General features: G+C 36.8%; 1 protein-coding gene across 1 annotated transcript in view; it reads left to right on the plus strand.

Annotated features, from left to right (window-relative positions):
• LOC137403872 (epithelial cell-transforming sequence 2 oncogene-like) overlaps positions 1-22510 on the plus strand; it is a 32826-nt gene that overhangs the window by 7361 nt on the left and 2955 nt on the right. The window contains exons 6-22 of the mRNA XM_068089968.1: positions 1319-1436; positions 3003-3244; positions 5195-5325; positions 5507-5621; positions 6772-6887; positions 6994-7178; positions 9533-9622; positions 10854-11033; positions 11680-11783; positions 13089-13173; positions 14816-14939; positions 18286-18352; positions 18521-18666; positions 19855-19923; positions 20486-20707; positions 21098-21254; positions 21914-22077. Coding sequence (XP_067946069.1) covers positions 1319-1436; positions 3003-3244; positions 5195-5325; positions 5507-5621; positions 6772-6887; positions 6994-7178; positions 9533-9622; positions 10854-11033; positions 11680-11783; positions 13089-13173; positions 14816-14939; positions 18286-18352; positions 18521-18666; positions 19855-19923; positions 20486-20707; positions 21098-21254; positions 21914-22077 — 2315 coding nt within the window. The remainder of the gene's footprint in view (positions 1-1318; positions 1437-3002; positions 3245-5194; positions 5326-5506; positions 5622-6771; positions 6888-6993; positions 7179-9532; positions 9623-10853; positions 11034-11679; positions 11784-13088; positions 13174-14815; positions 14940-18285; positions 18353-18520; positions 18667-19854; positions 19924-20485; positions 20708-21097; positions 21255-21913; positions 22078-22510) is intronic.

The following is a 22510-nucleotide window of genomic DNA, read 5'->3' on the forward strand; positions in this document are numbered from 1 at the left end:
TTTGATTTGAATGATTTTGAGTAACTTTGAATCAATGATTTGAATTTGATTTGAATGAATTTGAGTAACTTTGAATCAATGTTTTGAATTCACTTTCAATGAATTTGAGTAACTTTAAATGAATGATTTGAATTCGGCTTTAATGATTTTGAGTAACTTTAAATGAATGATTTGAATTAGATTTTAATGAATTTGAGTAACTTTAAATGAATGATTTGAATTAGATTTTAAAGAATCTGAGTAACTTGAGCTTAACTTATTTGGTATGTTGAAGCCATGGCCAATCAACTCTAACATGAAAGACTGTGACGTAGTAAGTAGCATCTGTTTGTTTTCCTTCTCAAACTTGAGTCCGCTTGTTTCAGTTTTTCACACACTATCATTTCTTTCATACTCACTTCAAGTAGTTCACTTTTATTGTTTTCAGGCTTTTATAGGTAGTCAGACAGTTTCCCTACGTAAGTGTAGCCAAGTAGTAGTCGACATAATTTGTCGACCTGTTTAAAGGTTAACTGACAGCATTTCAAAAGTACATGTATTATAAGTACCAATATAATGATGGTATTTCATTTTTTAGCAATGATTTTGATGTTGGAAGAACAATAAGCCAGTTTTGGAGCTGTAAGGGTTCATTTTTTTTGGTAAAAGAGAGTTATAAATTATGATGTCTATGCTGATGATTAGCCAATGCTCATAAGTGAGACAAAAGTACTCTTGTTGGCCGCTATTCCTTCTCCCATCCAGGCTGCCATGCTACGCTATTATGGTTATCCAACATGACAGATAATTATAATACAAGGTTAAAGCAGATTTCACAAATACCGAAAAAGGTTTACACAGTATTTATACGTCTCGCATTAAAGTGCGAGCGATCGTTATAGAATTACACCAATCAGCCTTTGCTTACAAATTGTCGCATGCTCTAGCAAGAAGTTCTTCCTTCACACAAATAGAAAATTTTAAAAATTCACCGTAACACTACGCTGTTCTCAGAAGTCAGATATTTAACACTTAGTAATACATAGTCTACTTTCATCAATGAGGATTTTGAACGAGAATTTTTAAATATTCTAGTTAAAAAAATGAGCGACTTTAATATAATAGTATAGCATCACAGCTGTTTCATGTCAATATTTGGCAAAGATCACGAATCTTTCTGTCCATTTTCATGACTTGAATTTGTTGATACAATCTGGTATTTGGGTGAAATTACGCGTTAATATTAATTAAAACCTCAGTCTGTAAAACTACTTGCTGCTGTTGATGCAATAAAATTTGTACCATCAGCGAACCTTCAAGTGTGACTCTCTTTGCGCAGGATGCCATGTACAGGAGTCTGACTGAAGCTCAAAAAATGGCTGCTCTCTATGAGAGAATGGATATAGTTGATGGGGGACACAGGGTCAAGCCACTGCCTATTTCGGAAGATGCTGCCAGTGAGTGCACACTGTGTTTTTTTGTCAAAAACTAACCTTCGCAAAATTTGTTTGAGGAAACTAACGATATTGATCTGTGTTAATGCACTTAAAACAACGTTAGTAGAGGTCAACTAGGGTTTAGAATTGCTGTCAGTTTTAGATTCAGCCACTTTAATGTCAGTCAGCTCAACCGTGATCAACATTTTTTCTTATGTAAGTCCCCTTAAAGGTTGACTTGCAACAAAATTCACATTACAGTTATTTGGTATCAAAAGGTTCAACATGTCTTACTCTGCTGTGTTGTAGGTGCAAAATATGTGGAAATGTGATTGCAAGCTCCTAAAAGCTCAAAAACGAACAGTTAATCGCACATCACGAAAACGGCGTATTTTGGAATCTCTTTATTTCGATGACGTACTCAAACATGAAATGAAATAAACATCAACATGAAATGAAAGGCCAATAAAAGGCTCAATATAAAACGTCCCGTAGCACTAGTTGATGACAAACACTTCGGGTTCTGCCGGAAAGCCCGTAGCAAATATACATTTTGTAGATGCTCGCTACTTTACAGTTTGGTTTCAGCTTGGTCTAATCATCTAATCGTAATCTGATCATGTGACCCATACTTCCTGCCAAATGGCTCGAACGATTGCTGCAGCATCTTTTGACTATCACAGGTGACCAACAGGGTCGTCATGTTTATTAGAGGATGATATGCACTCCTTCGAGCTAAGGTTAAAAAATTGAACGAGCTTTTACGGTAGGTTTTGAGATATCAGTGCTCAAAGTGACAGAGTTACAATAATGATAAATGGACGCATAAGGACAATAGACATGGTTTTATTGAATGCGTGAAGTATATTTGTGAAAATATTTCGACGAATGAGGTTGCATGAAAGTGTAAACAGAAGCCATTGTGTTCAGCTACGTCCCATTTGAGCCGTTTTGGAAAGGAATTCCAATCTACAGCGTTTTCGTGATGGCTGCGATTAACTTTATTTTTTTAGCTTTTTAACTTGTAATCACATTTCCACATATTGTGTACCTACAATGCGGCAGAGTAAGACATGGTGAATCTTTTGATACCAAATAACTGTAATGTGAATTTTGTTGCAAGTCAACCTTTAAAGTAAAAATATCGCGCTTACAATGACTGACCCTCTTTAGAGATAACTTAGATTGGAGTTATTTCTTCATGGGTAACATAATTTTATTATGTTTCACAACGTTATTTAGAACTGTTACGTCAAAGTATTATTTTGACTGAGGGTTAAGACTAGCTTATCCACTATTGGACGATTTATGGATGAGAATGAAAGCTGGAATAAGATGCAGCACTTATCAATGGTTGATGGTATATCAGTGAGCTGTATGATTCTAAGAATAAGTTTACTTCTGTTTCTTTCAACAAAGTTGTGAAAAAACAACTTCCAATTAAAATATTGTGTTACTGCATAAATGTAGTAGTTTTTAAAGTTTCTCGTATGTAAAGTTACACTATAAGAACAATTTGAAGGAATTAGATTTACTATAAGTCTATAGGGAGTAGCAACACGTTTACTGGAAAATTGTGCATTGCAGGGGAGATTCTCAACTCTAGACCACCTTGGTATGGCTCAAGCAAGAGCACAAAAGACATAGAGCATGCCAACAAAGCTTTGCTCTATGGTTTCAACCCTAATGATCCCGCTGCTGATGACCACACCCTCAAACACCACAACAAGTTTGGCCAGTTACGCACGAGGTCTCGATCAGCTACAACACCTAACTCCGCCTTTGGCCTCAAGTCCAAGTCTCGGAGATCAACCCATAGATCTATCAGTGTGAGTTGGCAATTTCTTTCTTTTTATAGCTGATACATCTGTGTTTTGAAAATTCTATCTCTGTGACACACTTACGTATGTGCACTGTTTATTTATTTTTGCTGTAGTTTTTTTCTAGAATATCCGTTGCAGTCAAGAAATCTGTCTGACTATTATTAAATAATATTATAGATTTTTATTGCTATGACTCTTTTGTTCTTCCACAAATCAAAGCTAATTCAGTGCCTACATGAGGAGTTCTAGGGACTTCTGTACGGTTCACGATAATAAGTTATTAGCTAGATATAGAATAACTGTTACTCTCATACACTATAGAACACCGTAGCGGGTGCTGACACAGCCCCGTCTCAATACATGGTTTGTAGACTGATTTGTTTTGTGATATATTTTTCAACTGCTCTTATTATGCTTTGGCCTTGTTTGTTAATGAGCTTATTCAGCGCAATGTTCTGTTTGTAATGGTGATGATAATGTTCTTGGTGGTCTATTTCTCTCTATGATCTTTAGACAATTTGGTACGATGGAAATTAATGAGATATTAGGGCTTGAAGTTCTATATTTGTACATTATAAATTTACATAAAGAGAGCAGCCGTGGCCTAATGGTCTAGAACTCTTGACCTGCAAACAACAGAGTTGGAGTTCGATTCCCAACAAAGGCAATTGGTGGTGACAGGAATAATATCCAACCATAAAATACTCTCTGCAACTGGGTTTGTCTCCCGACATTAAGGTTTCCTTACCGCTAGATTCAGAAATATCTAGCTGAGATCATAGAGCCATTGTTTGTGCAAAGCTGTTTTCAAAAATACCCGATTTTGTTGATATCACCCAATACAGAGAGCACGTAAAGTCACATATTTTATCATATATTTTGTCATTGTTGGTGGCTGTTGAGTAAATCCAAGTTGAAACCAACTGCGATGCATTTACACACAGCTTGGGGTAACCATAATATCCAGATAATAGCTTCAGCAACTCTCTAAGCAGCCGTGGCTAGTGGTCTAGACCATCAGACCTGCAAACAACAGGTTGGGGGGTTCAATTCCCAAAAGGCCCACTGGTGGTGACAGGAATAACACCCAACCCTAAATTGCTCTTAGCAACTAGGCATGTCTTCGTTGTTGAGGTCTCCTTGCCACTAGACTCAGACATGTCCAGCCTACAGAGCCATTGTTTGTGCAACGTTGCTCTTAAAAAACACTAAGCCTCTACTTGCAGTGTTCAGAGGCTCCCTTGACATGTCTAGCCAGACATGTCTGAGTCCAGTGGCAAGGGAACCTGCCACTGGACTCAGACACTGTTGTACAAACTATCACAGAGCCATTGATTGCTCAAACAATGCTCTTCAAAAAGACACGTACAGCCTCTGCAGACTTCATACTTGATCTTTGATGGATTGCTATATAGTCAAATTTACTTACATAGCAAATCTGTTAGCCAACTGAACGCGAAAGTATTTGTGATTTATATTACTGACTCTTATACATAACTAACATCTTTATATTCGTATTGTTCCTGTATTCATTATAAATATATAATACTGGTTGGCTACACAACTATCTGATTTACATGTCGGCGCCGCTGCCTGCTTGCGGTAGACGCTTTTCTCTTTCTATACACTGGTGCATAGTTTAGATTGTTGGGTGTTTGTTTCTTTGTTCTGCTATTGTATATTGTAATCTCTTGTACAATATATTCTCACAGCTGTCTTGACTGAACACAGTATATTTTGATGAAAGTTTAACATCTCTTTTGATTAAACAATATTGTATAAAGATAGCTAAGCTTACAGCAGGCACTGGTCATCATCCCTGATTTCCATCCCAATTGTGCTGCTCATCACTGTTGACGTAAGCCAGTTGATATTTTACATTTTCTCTGCTCTACAATTTCTGTTCAACCATCAAAAGGTTTATTTCACGCCTTGTTTTATGGCTACTGTTGATAGGTTGGTCCGGATGGTCGGGAGGTCAAGGTCAAGTTATCAGAAGTTACCATCTCGAAATATCATAAAGCTTTAGAAAAAGCTCTGAACGAACTGAAGTCAAGGCCATGGGAGCCTGTGAACAATCACGCTAGGTGGGCACTTACATTCTTCTGGCCAGCGCTATCATTTTAAGTATTTTAAAGTATTTAAAGTGACTCACACCATGTTATAGTTCTCAAATACTCATAACATTTTATAGAACCCAAGAACTATCAGTGATACACACGAAGTTATAGTATCGCAATACTTTTAGTAACACAAACCATGTTGTAGGTCTGGAGTTGCCAACTCGGATGACTATGGTTACACAGCTAGTGGCGGTCAAAGACGCGTTAAAACAAAGAATCCAAGGATTGTCTTTATCTCCTCCCGAGTTCCTGCTGCTGAGGTAGGCATTTTTTTCCTTTCATTTTAGTCACTGGTTTTATTTTTCATTGTCAGCTGAAGCCATGTAGGAACACAGCAAGCCAACATGTCTTTCTTAAAAGTATTAATGTGAAGGGTGAACAGCTGGACTGTCGATTTCATTATAAATAAGCTAAACAAACTTTGTGTTAACTTCACTCTATGAAAGACGAATTTTTATAGGCACCTAAAATGGAGCTAAGTTGCCTACCACGTAAAATGCACGCTCATCGTTCATGTGAATGGCCATATCCGGCTATATCCCAACTCTTATAGGGACAACATTGTGGGTATTGTAGTAGCAGCCTTGGCAGCAGGAATCGTCTAATAATCAAAAGTATAATTCTTTAGTATCTGCGCGAGCATCTTGCTCAACACCCATTCACAATACGTTTAACTATGGAAAGGCCCGAGCATTGATCACAAACTGCCTTGAGCAACTGCCATCAATGCATGTTTGTTTCTTTTTGGTGCTTCCAAGAGAAACTAGATTGAAGTCAATTACAAAATTAGTTTTTGGTCTTTTTAAAATCACAGCTAACAAAATGCGCGTGTTCACGCGTATTTTTCTTGGAAATTAGATATTGGAATTTTTACCATTTACCAACAAAGTGTTCAAATTACAGCACGGAGTTAAACATTACTGCCCAACCGAACCCTGATATTGTCAGATAACTAGAAAGAAAACAGTTCCTTATAACAAAAATATATCACGAGTTTAATAATTCATTAAGTTTTTGAGTCGTCATGTCTGTCATGTTTGAGTAATTGTAGCTTGCTTCAGTTTTTCAACTGAATATATTTCAACACACTTGCATTCATATTAGTTTGTACATATATTTCAGAGATGTTTTGTAACAGCAATTTGTATCATGTAGTGTAGGTACTGCGATTGAAAAATAATCAATTTCAAAAAACTGGTCACCACCTATGTTTAAGGCTTCCTAGCATTTTCGTAGAATTCCAATTACACTTTATGACTCTGGTATGGGCTGATGGGCTTTATACTCTCAGGTAGCCTATGAATAATGCTGTTATATTTAGTGTCATTTAGGTTTTCATGTCTATAGCTAACTGAGCCCAATACGTATCAATAGTTTAATTACTCATATCACAATATGACTGTCCTTCAGATGCTCCATGATGCGGTCAAGAATGAAGTCTATCCAATTCCATATGAGTATGAGGGAACAACTATAGATAACCTTATTGACAGACTCCAGAAACTTTTGGATGGTCAGCTGGCTACGTAAGTAGCGCTTCTCACAGTCCTTATTAGATTGGCCATGCTGATTGTTTAGAGTCAAAACTCTATGATTTTTGTCACGGTTAATGGCTGGAGTATATAATTTCAGGTCTATAGCCTTAGTTGCTCACTCAACTCAGCCCGGGGAGTTGTGCCTTACCCAAAGCAACATCGTTACTCTTGACAAGCTGGATGAAGAGCAAAATGTATGGTTCTTTCAAAACTTGGCCAACCACACCCTGGCATCTAAAGATGGCGGATCTATTGACATCTTCTGCCCTCTTGCAGCCTCTGGTATGTTTGTCAATTCAATTCAACACATCATTGTTCCTCCTTCAGTGCACTGACATCGTTGAAGCCATTTTTAACTAATTATTCGTCCTGAGGTTCTATATCTATAATGAATAATCATATTAGCATCTGCATGTAAGATGCATTAAAGTGATGTGCAAACATTTTTACTAAAGCTTTACAAAAGAAAATGTAAAAAGAGATCATTTGGGTCAAGAATACTTAATGTTGTTTGGTGCTCGATAAAAGAAAGAGTTCTTTTTAATATCTGTTGTTACATGTCCCTTGGGGACACCAAATCATGTTGTATTTGGTGTTTTTAATTTTGTAGTTAACAATATTGGCCCTTCCATCAATTTTTTAAAAAGTTGACATCAGCTGTCCTCCGTCGATCTTGTAGAAGAGGCCAGCATCGCTGGAGCATGATGTCATTGATCTCTGAGTATTTTGAGAGATTATACATCTAGTGGAAAGCCTTTCGATTTACACTTTCTAGTTTTTTGATATTTTTAATGAGGTAAAGGAACCAAACAGTAGAGGGGTATTCTACAATGGGCCTACAAATGGCCCATTTTGTAGGCCCATTTCTTGGGTTTCAATATGCTTGCATGACTAACACTCTTATACTTTTCACCGCAACATTCTTTGCAACAATCCTTTCCATCATATAGCCCACAGTTGCATATGTCTTAAACACGGCGATCCCATTAAATCCTGGTTGGTTATACAGACACCTGCCAAATGGGTCTTTTGTGTAGCCAACACTTTGCCCACTCGTCGGCATCGCATTGTCGATGCATTGTGTCGAACCGAGCAAGTTGGTAATGATAAACCGGCACAATTTTGATTTGCTGAATTTGTTGATCTCTATTAAGCTGATTTCATCTAAGGTTTGCTTTCAAACACCAATGACAACAGAGCTTCACAAAAACAACCATTTATATATGTTCAAAGGTATTCTTGTAGCAGATGTATGAAGGCTGGTAGTGTAAATTGGAACCACTGTTCAAAATGTGTCAACCTTTTCACAAGGTCACGATTGGAAGCAAAGCTCAGAATTTTAGTGGATGGGCGACTTTTTGAGTTTTAAGAGCTGTGAGATTTAATTTAATTATAGTTTAGCAAACCTACTTTTGTCTTGTTATTGGACATATTATGAAGGAACTGTTATAGGACAACATATGTTATGGGCTGAGATATTTAAACTAGATAAACTGTGATAGCGCAGTTTGAAAATATATATTTAACTGACTGCAGTTTCTGTGAAATATGTAACATCGGGTACAATATCGAGTTTGTTATGTTGTAACATCATAATACCTACTCAACAGCTCATCGTAACATAATAGTGAATGTATTATGAGAGGAACAAACTTGAAAGTGAAATTTCTCTACTTTTGTAGATTTTCCACTCATTGAAATAATTTGTAAAATAAAACAAGGTTATTTTCTTTTTAACAGTATGACTTATGTAAAGTGTAAAGATTGCATTCAGAAATGAGGCAGTGTTTTAATTTTCTCAACTTGAGCATCAGGAAACATTAAACACTAAAAACTTCAAAATTTTATTGCTATTTGCGATGAGAACTAAACTTTGCACAACAATGCACAGTGATCTAACAGCTTGGAACACACACTAATCTCTTCGTCTGCCAAGTGATGCAGAACTGAAATACAAATTAGCTTATTTTCACATATAAATGATTTACTAGTTTGTTTCGCATTACAACTAGAGACCACAGTGTTCAGTTCATGGTCAGGATTGCTGCCTTTCTTAGATGTTTTTCATATGGAGCATAAACAAGTATTGGTACTAGTTCAGTGAACCTGTAAAAAACTTTAGATTTATTTTTCGATTGGAGCTGTTCAGATAATTCCTTATGTAGTTAAATCTGTTGAACGCCAGTTTTTTCTACTGTTTGGTTCATGTTGTCGAATCACATTATTTTTGTACTTAACCGTTTTCACTGTTAGAATGTAACATTTTTCCATGAGCACAAATATAGCAATGCAAATACTGTAGCTTTGCAAATTTTGATGCTAAAAATGGTTAATTATTGTTGATAAATATGCTGTTGGTACTTCAATAACGGTCACGGAGCATTCAGTCATGGCCTTCATACAATGGATGCCAATTCTCAAATTATGTGTCCATGTGACGCGTCGGTTAGTGTGTAGCCACAGTAAATATCTACCCAGAGCTTCAGTGATGCATTTGTAGGTGTGTTTAGTTAGGGCATTTCTGCTATGTATTTTTTACCTATCTATGATTATATAATAGATAGTCTGCTTACCACCTGCTTGTTGCTGTCTTACTATTAGCTAGGAGAGTAGAAGTTAGCTGCTGTTCCTTTTAGAGCCTGGTACTGAGATGCTTATCCAGCTGAATATCCTGAGTGGTCATAAGTTCACTGCTCCTACTGGGGTCAGCGGTCAGTGGAATCAATGTAAGTCATTTGTATCATCTGCAGTGCAGAGCTGTTTTAAGTATGTGCATTCTATATTGAGGGGTTGACCTACATATCTGTGTTAACCCTTTCACTGCCATTCATGTTCAAATTTAGCATTGGCCTACTGCCTGCCATTTTATTGAAAATTGCCGATTTCGCTTCTTCATATGTGTACAATTTTTTTCAATTTCAAACTCTATGTAAAAGATTTTTATTATACGTGTATATTTTGCCAACATGTTAAAAAACAGTGCTATGCAAAAAAATCAACGTATCTATGCTTTGTGCATTGCTAAAGCTATGTGAAGCTACAATTGCTACGAAGCTAAAACAATCCCCTACAATGTTCCTTACTCTTAAAAAACTATTACTTTCACCACCATCAAAGTCGGTGCTGCCGCTTTCATTATCTGTGTAATCACTAAAATCTGAATCAGCTATATTGTCATCAACATAAGTAATTCTTCGTTTTCTAACATGGGAGGTGCTTGCGAAAGCCATAATAACACTAAATGGCTCGAAAGTTAGAAAGAGAAAATATGCATTTCGAAATAAAAATTCCCAAACAAAGATTTTAAATTGCTTCCTGAGTTAAGGCTAATTTTATAGATAATTCTTCGTACAACATTGTCAATACTATATAAGTACTAAAGATTGTTGGTTATGTTGTCAGCGAATTATATAAATTAAGTTATTACGCATTTGCTAGGAAATTGGCATAAATGCGCATATGGTAGTGAAAGGATTAAGTCACTCACTTACCTATCTGTGTCAAGTAACACCCTTACCTCTCTGGGTCAAGCAACATACTTACCATGTGGTAGATGCAATAAGTAGTAGCATGTATATAGCATAAATAGGTGTGGAACAGTTTTTGACCAAATGTTCACACAGAGCTCCAATCATCTATGAAATGAGGTGAACCAGATGCATCTATTGATCAACTCACTGTGTAATTTGTTTATTCTAGTCTGAATTATCATACTATAGAGAGGACAACTTCTTATCCAAGTTATACATTAACACTTTCAGCTTATTCACCTGGAACTTTCTTTATATTTTGTGGTAAAGTTGAAAGTTGGCTTAAAAGCAACATTTTGTTGATGAACAAGATGAAGCTCTATGCATACACTGATAATGCAGAACTTATGAGGAGACTCTCCAACTACATGTAGTTTCTTGTTTAGATGTTTTGCGTATACATTTACATGGCGTATTTTATGCACAGGGTACTGTGATTGGTATGGCTACACGAACATCACCCCTACAGACCTCTACTTCCAGATGTGCAAGGTTCAGCAATGGTCAGCTATGGCAGAGGTGGTCACCGAGGCTATCGAGCACACGAGACATGAACTCCGGCCATACTTTGAGCAAAATAAGTCTGAGGTGATGAGTCAACTGACAGGTAAATGCTCGGCTACTAGTTGTCAACTCGGTAAAATTTAAATTATTTCAGCATATATAATTCTTTGGAGTTTTGATTAAGACACAGATATAAATTGTTAGTTGGAGTGGATGTGTATAATTAATATGACTTGTGTTTACCTCATCATCACTTGAAGATTAGCTTAGGATAGATAGGCATCTATATGTTCAGGCGGAGCTGCTCCTGTGGTAGATAGCACAACTCCCGAGCTGCTCCTGTGGTAGATAGCACAACTCCTGAGCTGTTTCCCGAATGCTTGAAATGAATTATTTTTAGAGTGTTAGCTTTAGCAGTGTGTTAGCTTTAATGAGTATTGACATGAATTCAGGGAGCAATGGTAAACTGACACGGAGAGTTGTCTGTTCTTGTTATTGTGGTTAAAGAAATAACAAAGACAACTCTTAACTTTATTCTTCACTCTGTTACTCATTCACCAAATTATCATCTAAAGTTTCTATTAAAGCATTAATCAGGGCCTTAACTCATTCCAATAATTTGCATATAAGTTTAGGCAAAGTTTAGCAGGTTACCTGCTAAACTTACCAAACTAACCTACTTAGTTAGTTTATTCATAACTAACTTCACCTTCCATTATTCAGTAACTTTTGACTGCACATATCTACAGGTCAAATAGTCACCGATGCAATGGCATTGGGAAATATCCATGGACTTTCAAGGGTTGCTCCTATCATAACAGAGTCACTCACTCTTCTAGGCACTCAGCATAATGTGAGTTCCCTTGTCAGATGTTACTTAGATGTTCATACGCAGATACTTGTCTCTAGTGTGCTGATACATTTGGATAGTTCTGGAGTTGTGCTGTTACATTTAGTGATTGCTAGCTTTACCTTACAGCCATTTTATGATTGAGGTATGAGGTGATCATAAGATTTTCTAATGGTTACCTATTTAATTATAAGAAATATAAATATGATTCAAATTTATTTCCATGATTATACATGATCTCAATAAGTACTTTCAGCTATATGAGCCTCAATACTCCTCTTATAACTTTTGAGCCAATCACCGTCTACCATAGACGTGTTAACTATACTTATTGTAATATTGTAAGTATATTTAATAGGTCTATGCCCTCTACAGTAGTTATTTTCTCATAATAATTTGAGCTTAGATATTGGAACTGTATATAACACTTAAATCTTCTGCTTATCAGTGTATGACTATTTCCTGTTGAAGCCTTGGTACGAAGGCACTGAGTTTCGATTTATCTTGTCTTCATACCACAAGTGGACACAACTTCAAACTTTGAATAATTCGAGAAAATTATCTTTGAAACATTTAGTTTATAGCCATTGAATCTGATCAGGATCTCTCATATGCACAGCTATGCATCTATGACTCATTGAATGAACATATGTGATTGGTTCATAAACATGGTTCATAATGCGCAGGAAGGCCAGTTTTAGAATGCTGTTTCAAACTCCTATAAGTCAGACGTTCATGCAGTAGGAATGAATGAGTCAATATATAACCATTCGGTCCACTCACTGCACCCTTCTCTTAGCTCCTTTTGACTATAAAGCAAGATTCTGAGAAATTGTAAGAACAGTAGGAAAGTGTGAAGTAAACTTCATGACAGCTACAGCCTGGAGAATAGCTGGACCATAGTCTTTTTTGGGCTTGTTTATGACATGACAGCTACAGCCTGGAGAATAGCTGGACCATAGTCTTTTTTGGAATGGTTTATGACATGACAGCTACAGCCTGGAGAATAGCCAGACCATAGTCTGTTTTAGACTTGTTTATGACATGAAAGCTCCAGCCTGGAGAATAGCTGGACCATAGTCTTTTTTGGACTTGTTTATGACGTGACAGCTACAGCCTGGAGAATAGCTGGACCATTGTCTTTTTTGGACTTGTTTATGACATGACAGCTACAGCCTGGAGAATAGCTGGACCATAGTCTTTTTTGGACTTGTTTATGACATGACAGCTACAGTCTGGAGAATAGCCAGACCATAGTCTGTTTTGAACTTGTTTATGATTGTGTTTGAATCTTATTGCATGCTTTAGGCTGACCCGCTGGAGTTTGTGACTCAATTTTTCTTGGAGAAGTTGAAGGAACGGAAGAAGACTTCCCTGAGCAAGTCTTTTGATGGTTAGTAGAATTGTTTTCCCTACTTAGAAGGCAACTAGTGAAATGGTAAAGGAAGCAGGAATACAGATAATCGGCTGAGACAACAAAAGGATTTTAGTTTTATAACATTTTAGCGTTTACCTGCAAGCACAGATGCTATCACATGCACATGATTTCAATGGCTTCTATGATTAGCGCTGTGCTGGTCTGAAATGATTTGCATCATTTAGATCTGATTGGCTAGTTCAGTTATCACCAGGTCAATTTTTTACATTTTTAAAAGTTGCCAGGAATGATAAGCTTGCCAATATTATCATTTTTGGGACGTAAAGCAGAAAAGTGGTCACCAAAACTAGCAATGACTGAGTAACTTCAACTAACAAGTGTGTATAGAGGAATGTTGGCATGCATGATCAATCTATGTGACAAAAATTGATTTATGGTAAATGGTTGAAACTATCCCCTTACCATGCTTGGCTGTTCCCATAAAGCTGAGCACAACAAGCTGTTATCAGCTTCATCCTTAAAGGTTGACTTGCAACAAAATCCACATTACAGTTATTTGGTATTAAAAGATTCACCATGTTTTACTCTGTTGTGTTGTAGGTGCAAAATATGTGGAAATGTGATTACAAGCTCTTAAAAGCTCAAAAACGAACAGTTAATCGCAGCCATCACGAAAATGTCGTAGATTGGAATCCCTTTCCAAAACGGCTCAAGTGGGACATAGCTAAACACGATGGCTTCTGTTTACACTTTCATGCAATCTCATTCGTCGAAATATTTTCACAAATATACTTCACGCATTCAGTAAAACCATGTCTATTGTACTTATGCGTCTCTTTCATTATCATTGTAATGCTGTCACTTTTAGCACAGATATCTCAAAACCTACCTAAAAATTCGTTTAATTTTTTAACCTTAACTCGAAGGAGTGCATATCATCCTCTGATAAACATGAGGAGCCTGTTGGTCACCTGTGATAGTTGAAAAATGCTGTAGAAATTGTTTGTGCTATTTGACAGGGCGTATGGGTCACATGATCAGATTACGATTAGATGATTAGACCAAACCGAAGCGAAACTGTAAAGTAGCGAGCGTCTATATTTGATGAGGGCTTTCCGGTGAAACCCGAAGAGTTTGTCATAAACAAGTGCTACGAGACGTTTTATATTGAACCTTTTATTGGCCTTTCAATTCATGTTAGAACATCACATGTCAAAACAACCACAATGTTTGAGTACGTCATCGAACTAAAGATATTCTAAGCTACGCCGTTTTCGTAATGGCTGCGATTAACTGTTCGTTTTTGAGATTTTAAGAGCTTGTAATCACATTTCTACATATTTTGTACCTACAACACAGCAGAGTATGACATGGTGAATCTTTTGATACCAAATAACTGTAATGTGAATTTTGTTGCAAGTAAACCTTTAAACAAGCATGACTTGCCATATCCTGTATTTGATGTTTGTTAGTTGTGTGCTAGGCCTGTGAGTAGTACCTTTGATTAGATAGATATTGGCTGAGTCCTACATACTTATTCTTCTTCTTTTCCTTGAGCCTCACACTTAGTGATAGACACTGACACTTGTGTCACTTGGTATCACTTGTCTCACTTGTGTCACTTGTTCATGTCTGTCATGTCTTTGTCATTTATTAGGGGAAGAGGAGAAAAGAGACTTGGACAAAGATGTGACTGAGTTGGGAGAGAAAGAAGGCTCGTTAATGAATGACAGTTATTCTGAGACATTTCTCACGACTGGCAGGAATATATCTACTCTCTCGTAAGTGTTACAGCCTTTCCATTTCTTGTCATAAATATAATAAAGATTAGAAATGCTGAACGGAAGTCTTACTGACATTTAGCTTGAACAGGAAGTTGTTTTTTTAATCAGATTCTTTTTGGTCTTGCTTTGACTACAATTACTATAGCTTGAAATCCTTTCTCACCAGTTTAGGAAGTTGTCTTATCTGTACATATAGTTTCATAAGATCAGTCGATTGTAAGCAGTTTACAGAGCGTTTAGAAATCTTACTAGTTTAGCTGCTAGTAGTTAACCTCTAGTTCTCAGACAGAACTAGTAGGATATTCTAGATCGGTGATATGTTAGCTGATATCACACCTATTTATTATTAGCTTAGTGAGCTATTTTAGGCTTCATAGAAGCTAGCTAAATAACCAGCCAAACCATAATTTTGAAAAGTGATTGAACAAAGCTAAATGGATGAATAGCTTTACTAGTAACTCGCACAATATAGTTTAACTAGTGACTATTGACATGGCCATCAGATTAAAATGCATTGTTAGTGTTGCCGTTTGTGATCTCTGACAGCCACGGATTGGGAACTTGGCAATGATTACACAAATTTAACTTCCTCGGCTCTTCGTGGGACACTTTGAATAAGAAGCCAATGAGGAAGTTCACCTTTTGCAACTTCTTCTCAGAGGGCCTCATTCTGTTTCTGATATGAGTGTATAAGAGGTCATTATCTCATACTTTAAAGGTTGACTTGCAACAAAATTCACATTACAGTTATTTGATATGAAAAGATTCACCATGTCTTACTCTGTTGTGTTGTAGGTGCCAAATATGTGGGGATGTGATTACAAGCTCTTAAAAGCTAAAAAACGAACAGTTAATCGCAGCCACACGAGACCGCCATAGTTTGGATTCTCTTTCCAAAACGGCTCAAATATGATGTAGCTGTGGTAGATGGTTTCTGTTTACACTTTCATGCAACGTTATTCGTCGAAATATTTTCACAAATATACTTCACGCATTCAATAAAACCATGTCTATTGTTTTTACGCGTCTGTTTTATCGTCATTGTAATGCTTTCACTTTTAGCAGTGATATCTTATAACTTACCGTAAAAATTCATTTAATTTTTTAGCCTTACCTCGAAGGAGTACATATCATTGTCTGATAACCATGACGAGCCTGTTGGTCACTTGTGATAATCGAAAAGTGCTGCAAAAATTATTTGCGAAGTATTGGGTCACATGATCAGATTACGACTTGCCGATTAGACCAGGCCGAAACAAAACTGTGAAGTAGCGAGCATCTATATTTGATACGGGGTCTTCGGTAAAACCCGAAGTGTTTGTCATAAACTAGTGCTTCGATAAGTTTATATTGAGCTTTTTATTGGCCTTTCAGTTCACGTGAGAACATCATGTGACAAGACAATAACCAAACTGTCATGACTACGTCAGAGAAATAAATGGATTCCAATCTACGGCAGCTTTTCGTTTCTGAGCTTTTAAGAGCTTGTAATCACTTTTCCACACATTTTGCACCTACAACACAATAGAGTAAGACATGGTGAATCTTTTGATACCAAATAACTGTAATGTGAGTTTTGTTGCAAGTCAACCTTTAGGATTATGAAATAATTGGAATTTTGATAGCAAGTATATACTGTACATACATGTATTTGTATTTGTATTTTCATTTGTTGGTTTGAAACTAACAGAAGCTACCCTACAGGATGAAATTATTTGCGAATTTAAATTTCGCGAAAATTGTCTTTTCATGCATATTCGCGGACCAAATTATTCGCGGATGGACACATTCGCGAATAAATTAATCTGTGAAAGCAGCTAGCAATAGAATAAAACCTTCATGTGTGTATAGCTGCCATGCGTTTAGGTTTCTGTTTAGCTAAGAATTTTATGTTGATCAAGCTGAGCTATAAATTTTTGGCTGCATCCAGAGGTTTTCATGAATTTTCATCGATTTGGAGGCCTTTGGTGAACCAACAACTTGTGGTAAGTTATGAGTTTTTTCAACGTAAAGAACGCAGAAAATTTTTTTTCGATGATGATGCCATTCCGAATAACTTGTGACAACCTTGAAAAATTTTGTAAAGAAGTGTGATGCATTGGCAATGGTGTTAACTCAGAGCCTCGGCCAGGATTTTAAAAGAGTTTGGAGCTCTGCTACGTTTACTAACTCTGCCTAGCGGCTAGTTTTCAATTTAAGGTAGTAGTTATTTTCCCTTGTGTTAAAAATTAAACTAATTATCCGTGGGTTTTAATAATTCGCGAATTTGACTGTACTCGAGCTCGCGAATTATTAAATCCATCGAATGTTTTCATCCTGTAGAGTAATAGAAGCTAACATCTAATTAACAGTCCGTCTGAAAATTTTCATGTGGCTTTCTTCGATACTACCAGAGGTTTTAAACCCATAAATATTTTGGGGTCACCACTCGCAAGGAGCATCGGGACTAAAGAAGGCATTTTTATGAATTAAATTGAAGCTAAATACGAATATGTTATGAGACAACTGAAATGTTGGCTAATATGAGGCTTGAACTCGTGAGACGCCGCTTGTAGCACTGACACTCTAACTGACTGAGCTAATTAGCCACCTTCACAAGACTCAGAGTAATTGTATTAATCAGAGATTAAGATCGCTTATTTATATCTTTAACTTGTTTATTTTTTTGAAAATTACAAAAATATAAAAAATAAAAGTTAGAAATTCAAGTTGTATTTTTCACTTGGACAACGACGTGATCTCTGATTGTTGATGCAATATTGTTACTGTATACGGTACACACACCTTACTAATATTGTTACTGTACACGGTACACACACACCTTACTAATATTGTTAATGTACACGGTACACACACCTTACTAATATTGTTACTGTACATGGTACACACACACCTTACTAATATTGTTACTGTACACGGTACACATACCTTACTAATATTGTTACTGTACATGGTACACACACACCTTACTAATATTGTTACTGTACACAGTACACACACCTTACTAATATTGTTACTGTACACGGTACACACACCTCACTAATATTGTTACTGTACACGGTACACACACCTCACTAATATTGTTACTGTACACGGTACACACACCTCACTAATATTGTTACTGTACACGGTACACACACCTCACTAATATTGTCACTGCACACGGTACACACACCTCACTAATATTGTTACGGCACACGGTACACACGCCTCACTAATATTGTTGCGGCACACGGTACACACACCTCACTAATATTGTTACTGTACACGATACACACACCTTACTAATATTGTCACTGTACACGGTACACACACCTTACTAATGAAGTTTGTTTGTGTCAAGGACTAGCAAGGAGATGACGGCTTTGAGAAGGAGAAAGGGAGCCTTCACCAGTTCTCTCTCAACAATGGTATGAGTTCTACGTTGAATCATCAAATTAGCTTTGCTGTCCCCTCAACATTCTCAACTCTTCTGGCATCATATACTTAGGATCGCTTGCATTTCATTCTGACATTGTTACTAGCAACTTTATGTGCTCGACAGTACTTGGCCTAGTCGGATTTCTGTATATTTTTAGCCTCAGGCTGAGTATGCTGACCACCCTGACAGGCGATTTGTTACTGCGAAGGAGATTTTGTCTACAGAAACATCTTACAACCAAGAGCTCGATATTGTGAAGAGGATATTTGTGGTACCCCTAAAAAGAAGCATAGAGTCTAACAGGCAAGCATGTTCTCTTACCTCATCAGACATCAGGAGTGAACCCATGTTTTAGTCAGTTGTGATGAAATGTGGAGTTCATTTGCTCTTACATAGACACAGCCTGTCTGAGAATTCTATAGATCCTTGTATCAACATGCTTGTATGTACCCTATATACATGCTGTACATAATATCTGTACAAGGTGTGACAAATCCTCAGCCTCTCTGTGCACATCTCTAGGTGTTACGATATAGACAGAATTGGCCATTGTGTTTTATCCTTTAGACTACAAATCCTCGAAAACTGACACGCTTTAAATTATAGCTGCTGCTGTCAATTCTACCTTGTCAGGTATAGTTAACTTTTCTGACATTCAGATGCAGGTTGTTTATCTTCCATCTTGACACTATATACATTTAGTCAGAATAGCTGCAGATGAAAATCACTAGAGATACAAGTCTAGGTTATTAGGCAATATATATCATGATTTATTGTTTGTGTTAGATCACAGATAAACATTTACCGTACTTTTCGGACTATAAACCGCACCCCTATATGAGCCGCATCTGCTTTATTTTCCAAAAAACGATAATAAAACAATACATAGGCTGCACCTTTGTATAGGCTGCAGAACTCAGGACGGTGCTTTATAACGCGGCAGCAACTTTGCTGTTTAAAACGGAACAGTGCCTAACGGCACAATTTCGTAGTAACCGACGCTTTTTAACCTAGTGCCTAATGGAACAGTACCGTTAGGCATTGTTTCGTATTTTCTTTCACCGCTAGAGGCGCACTAACTGGAGATTTTGGTTAATGCGCCCTAGCGGTGAAAGAAAAAGCCACAGATTAGCCTCACCCTTATATAAGCCGCATGGCTCAAATCATCAGAAAAAAGTAGTGGCTAATAGTCCGAAAAGTACGGTACACCTTTCATGAAGTTATAAGAGAAGCTGAGCTACGATTTTTTTGTATTATTTCAAATTTTTAATAACTTTGCAAAAAAATATTTGATAATATTCTTTGTTTACCTCTATGCATCTTTGCAAAAGATGACAATTTAAAATGTAACTGAAAATGAATTCTAATTTGACTGAAAATATATTTTTTCAGTGCAAGATGGTCACTGCGTATATACTTACATGTACATGCCTATTTTATTCTTGAGTATTATATTTTAAGTCTTGTTTATTTTATATGTATGACTTACAGGGCTGTGGTTGCTAACTCCACTCTACAGCAGCTTTTCTCTGACATCATGATTATACATGATATCAACAAGTACGTACAGCTATATGAGCCCAGCGCTTCTCTGCTTGTACTTTGTGTGCAGGTCTCCATGTACTTTAGTTATTTTCTCATGACAGTTTGAGTTTATTTTAACCATACGAGTTGAGTTGGTAAAAGATCCTATAATAATTGGTATGAGCTCGGTAGCAGCCGTGGTCTAGTGGTCGTAAACATCTGACCTGCAAACAACAGGGTTTGGGTTCAATTCCTAACAAAAGCAACTGAATGCAAGGAATGACATCGAACTTTAATTTTCTCTCTACAACTAGGTATTTATCCAGTCATTGATGTTCCCTTATCACTGCTCTCAGATATGTCTAGCTAAGCTCACAGAGGCGTTGTTTGTGCATCAATGCATCTAAAAAGATGCTACAGCAGGTAGTAGATATTAGTGAGACAATACAATAGTGTTTTTTTGGTAAATTATAGGTTTTTTGTATTTGGTTATCAGTTGCTTTAGATGTGAAAACATGTGAAACAAATTTGTTATAAAATTCCATGTTTGGTGCAGATGATAGTTATTTAAATTATTTAGTTTATAAAATATTTTTAGGGAGTTTTTGAGTGAACTGAAGTTGCGAACACGTGATTGGTCAGCTAGTCAGTGCATCGGTGAGGTGTTTGTCAAGTTCGCAGTCCGGCTAGGCAGCTATATGAATTATATAGCTCAGTATCCTAGCATTCTTCTCACGTTTGACCGGGAGATTGAAGTTAATCCTGGGTTTAGAGCTTTTCTCAAGAGACAAGAAGGAACTCCTGCTACAAAGATGAAGGGGTTTGAATTTTATTATTGATAATTTTTGAAGAGCATTATTTCATTTAATCAGCTCCAAATTTTATCAGGTTAAGATTATTTCTGCATGTATGGGCTCCAAATTATGTTTTACAAAGCCGACCATTAATGCTTGATTTTGGTTGTATAGTTTATTTTATGAGCCAGTTTTTGCAGACCAGAGGTTTCCATTGAAATTTAGTAAAACTTATGTGTACAAGTCTTCATTCAATCCACCAATGTTGTAGTGCTTTATTGCAAAGTTGTCATTCCTAATCACACGTGGAAAGATAACTTCTATTTACTCTTTCCATTTTGTATCTAGAAACTTGTGAAAATTTTACCTCAAAGTAGACCAAGTTCATTCTATGCAGTGCATTTTCATTTATTCAGACTCCATCAGTTTTACCTTGCACCTATCCTGAGAATCACTGCTTACGTGAGGTTGCTGAGTTGGATGAAAGCCAACACTCCACGAGATAATCCTGACAGGGAGGATATAACATCAGCACTTAACCAATTCAAACAAGTTGACACAATTATTCGACAGGTATGCCTTGTCCCTGCAATAATGAGCTGTCTTGTTAAGTTTATCTGTACACTGATAAGATTTGCTTGTGTCCAATTTATTTTTGATTTAATAATAATTTTTTAAGCACACAACCCTCCTTGTTATTATCTTTGTGCTAGATTCAGTTACAAATTCTACTGTAGATTGTGTAGCGAATAGTACATACTTTTGTTAAACCAACTGTTCCTTTCAGAGCCATTTTAAAGATATTGTGAAGTTTTTATTCAGTCTAACACTACTTACTGCAACAGATTCTGTTTCAAAGTTAGTATAGTAAATGGATTCTTGATGAATATCACCTGTATTTTACTCCACAGAAACAATAATTGGGTAAAATGTATAATATCAAGAGATCATCTGAAATACTCAATGTTCAGACATGTGCTCGAGCCTTCTACCTCAGATGCTGTTGTATAGTTTCTGTAACACTCCGGGTCTTGTTTGAACCTGCAGTTTTATTGACAAAAATGGCTTGTTAATCTATGGACTCTTATAGACTTTGTAAACTGGATTAAGGGTGTTCAACAGCATCAAGCGCTACATATTAATTCCATTTAACTAGACTATTTTTTGCATTGTTTTCTAGAAATTATTTTCTGACAACTTTTATGCTTGATCTCTGTAAAATATTTATGCAGACAAGGTCAAGGATTCAAAGAGACAGGAAGTTAGTGAGCATCTCTCGAATGATTGAAGGCTGCCCTCAGCTTTTGGAAGCTAACAGAATGTTTATCCTGAGGCAGGATTTTTCACTGATGGTGGCGCAGAGTAGAAATGCTGCTTCTATGCCACATGACAGCAGGCAAGTGCTTTCAAACAGCATGTCAGCAGGTGTGTGTCTCTGTGCAATAAGTCAGCAGGTGTGTGTTTCTGTGCAATATGTCAGCAGGTATGTGTCTCTGTGCAATATGTCAGCAGGTGTGTGTCTCTGTGCAATATGTCAGCAGGTGTGTGTTTCTGTGCAATATGCCAGCAGGTGTGTGTCTCTGTGCAATATGTCAGCAGGTGTGTGTCTCTGTGCAATATGTCAGCAGGTGTGTGTCTCTGTGCAATATGTCAGCAGGTGTATGAATCTCTGTAGAATAGATTAGTTGGGGAAAAGCTAGCAGCTATGTGAAAGCAGATGGTTGTTTTTATTCCAGATGACAGCAAGGTTTTGACACAATATTGTACAAAAACTAGACAACTAGGCTTTTTTCATTAAGATAACAACAAGTTCATGTGTTGTTTCTTTA

This window comes from Watersipora subatra, chromosome 9, assembly GCF_963576615.1.
Source record: "Watersipora subatra chromosome 9, tzWatSuba1.1, whole genome shotgun sequence".
Classification (NCBI taxonomy): Eukaryota; Metazoa; Bryozoa; class Gymnolaemata; order Cheilostomatida; family Watersiporidae; genus Watersipora; species Watersipora subatra.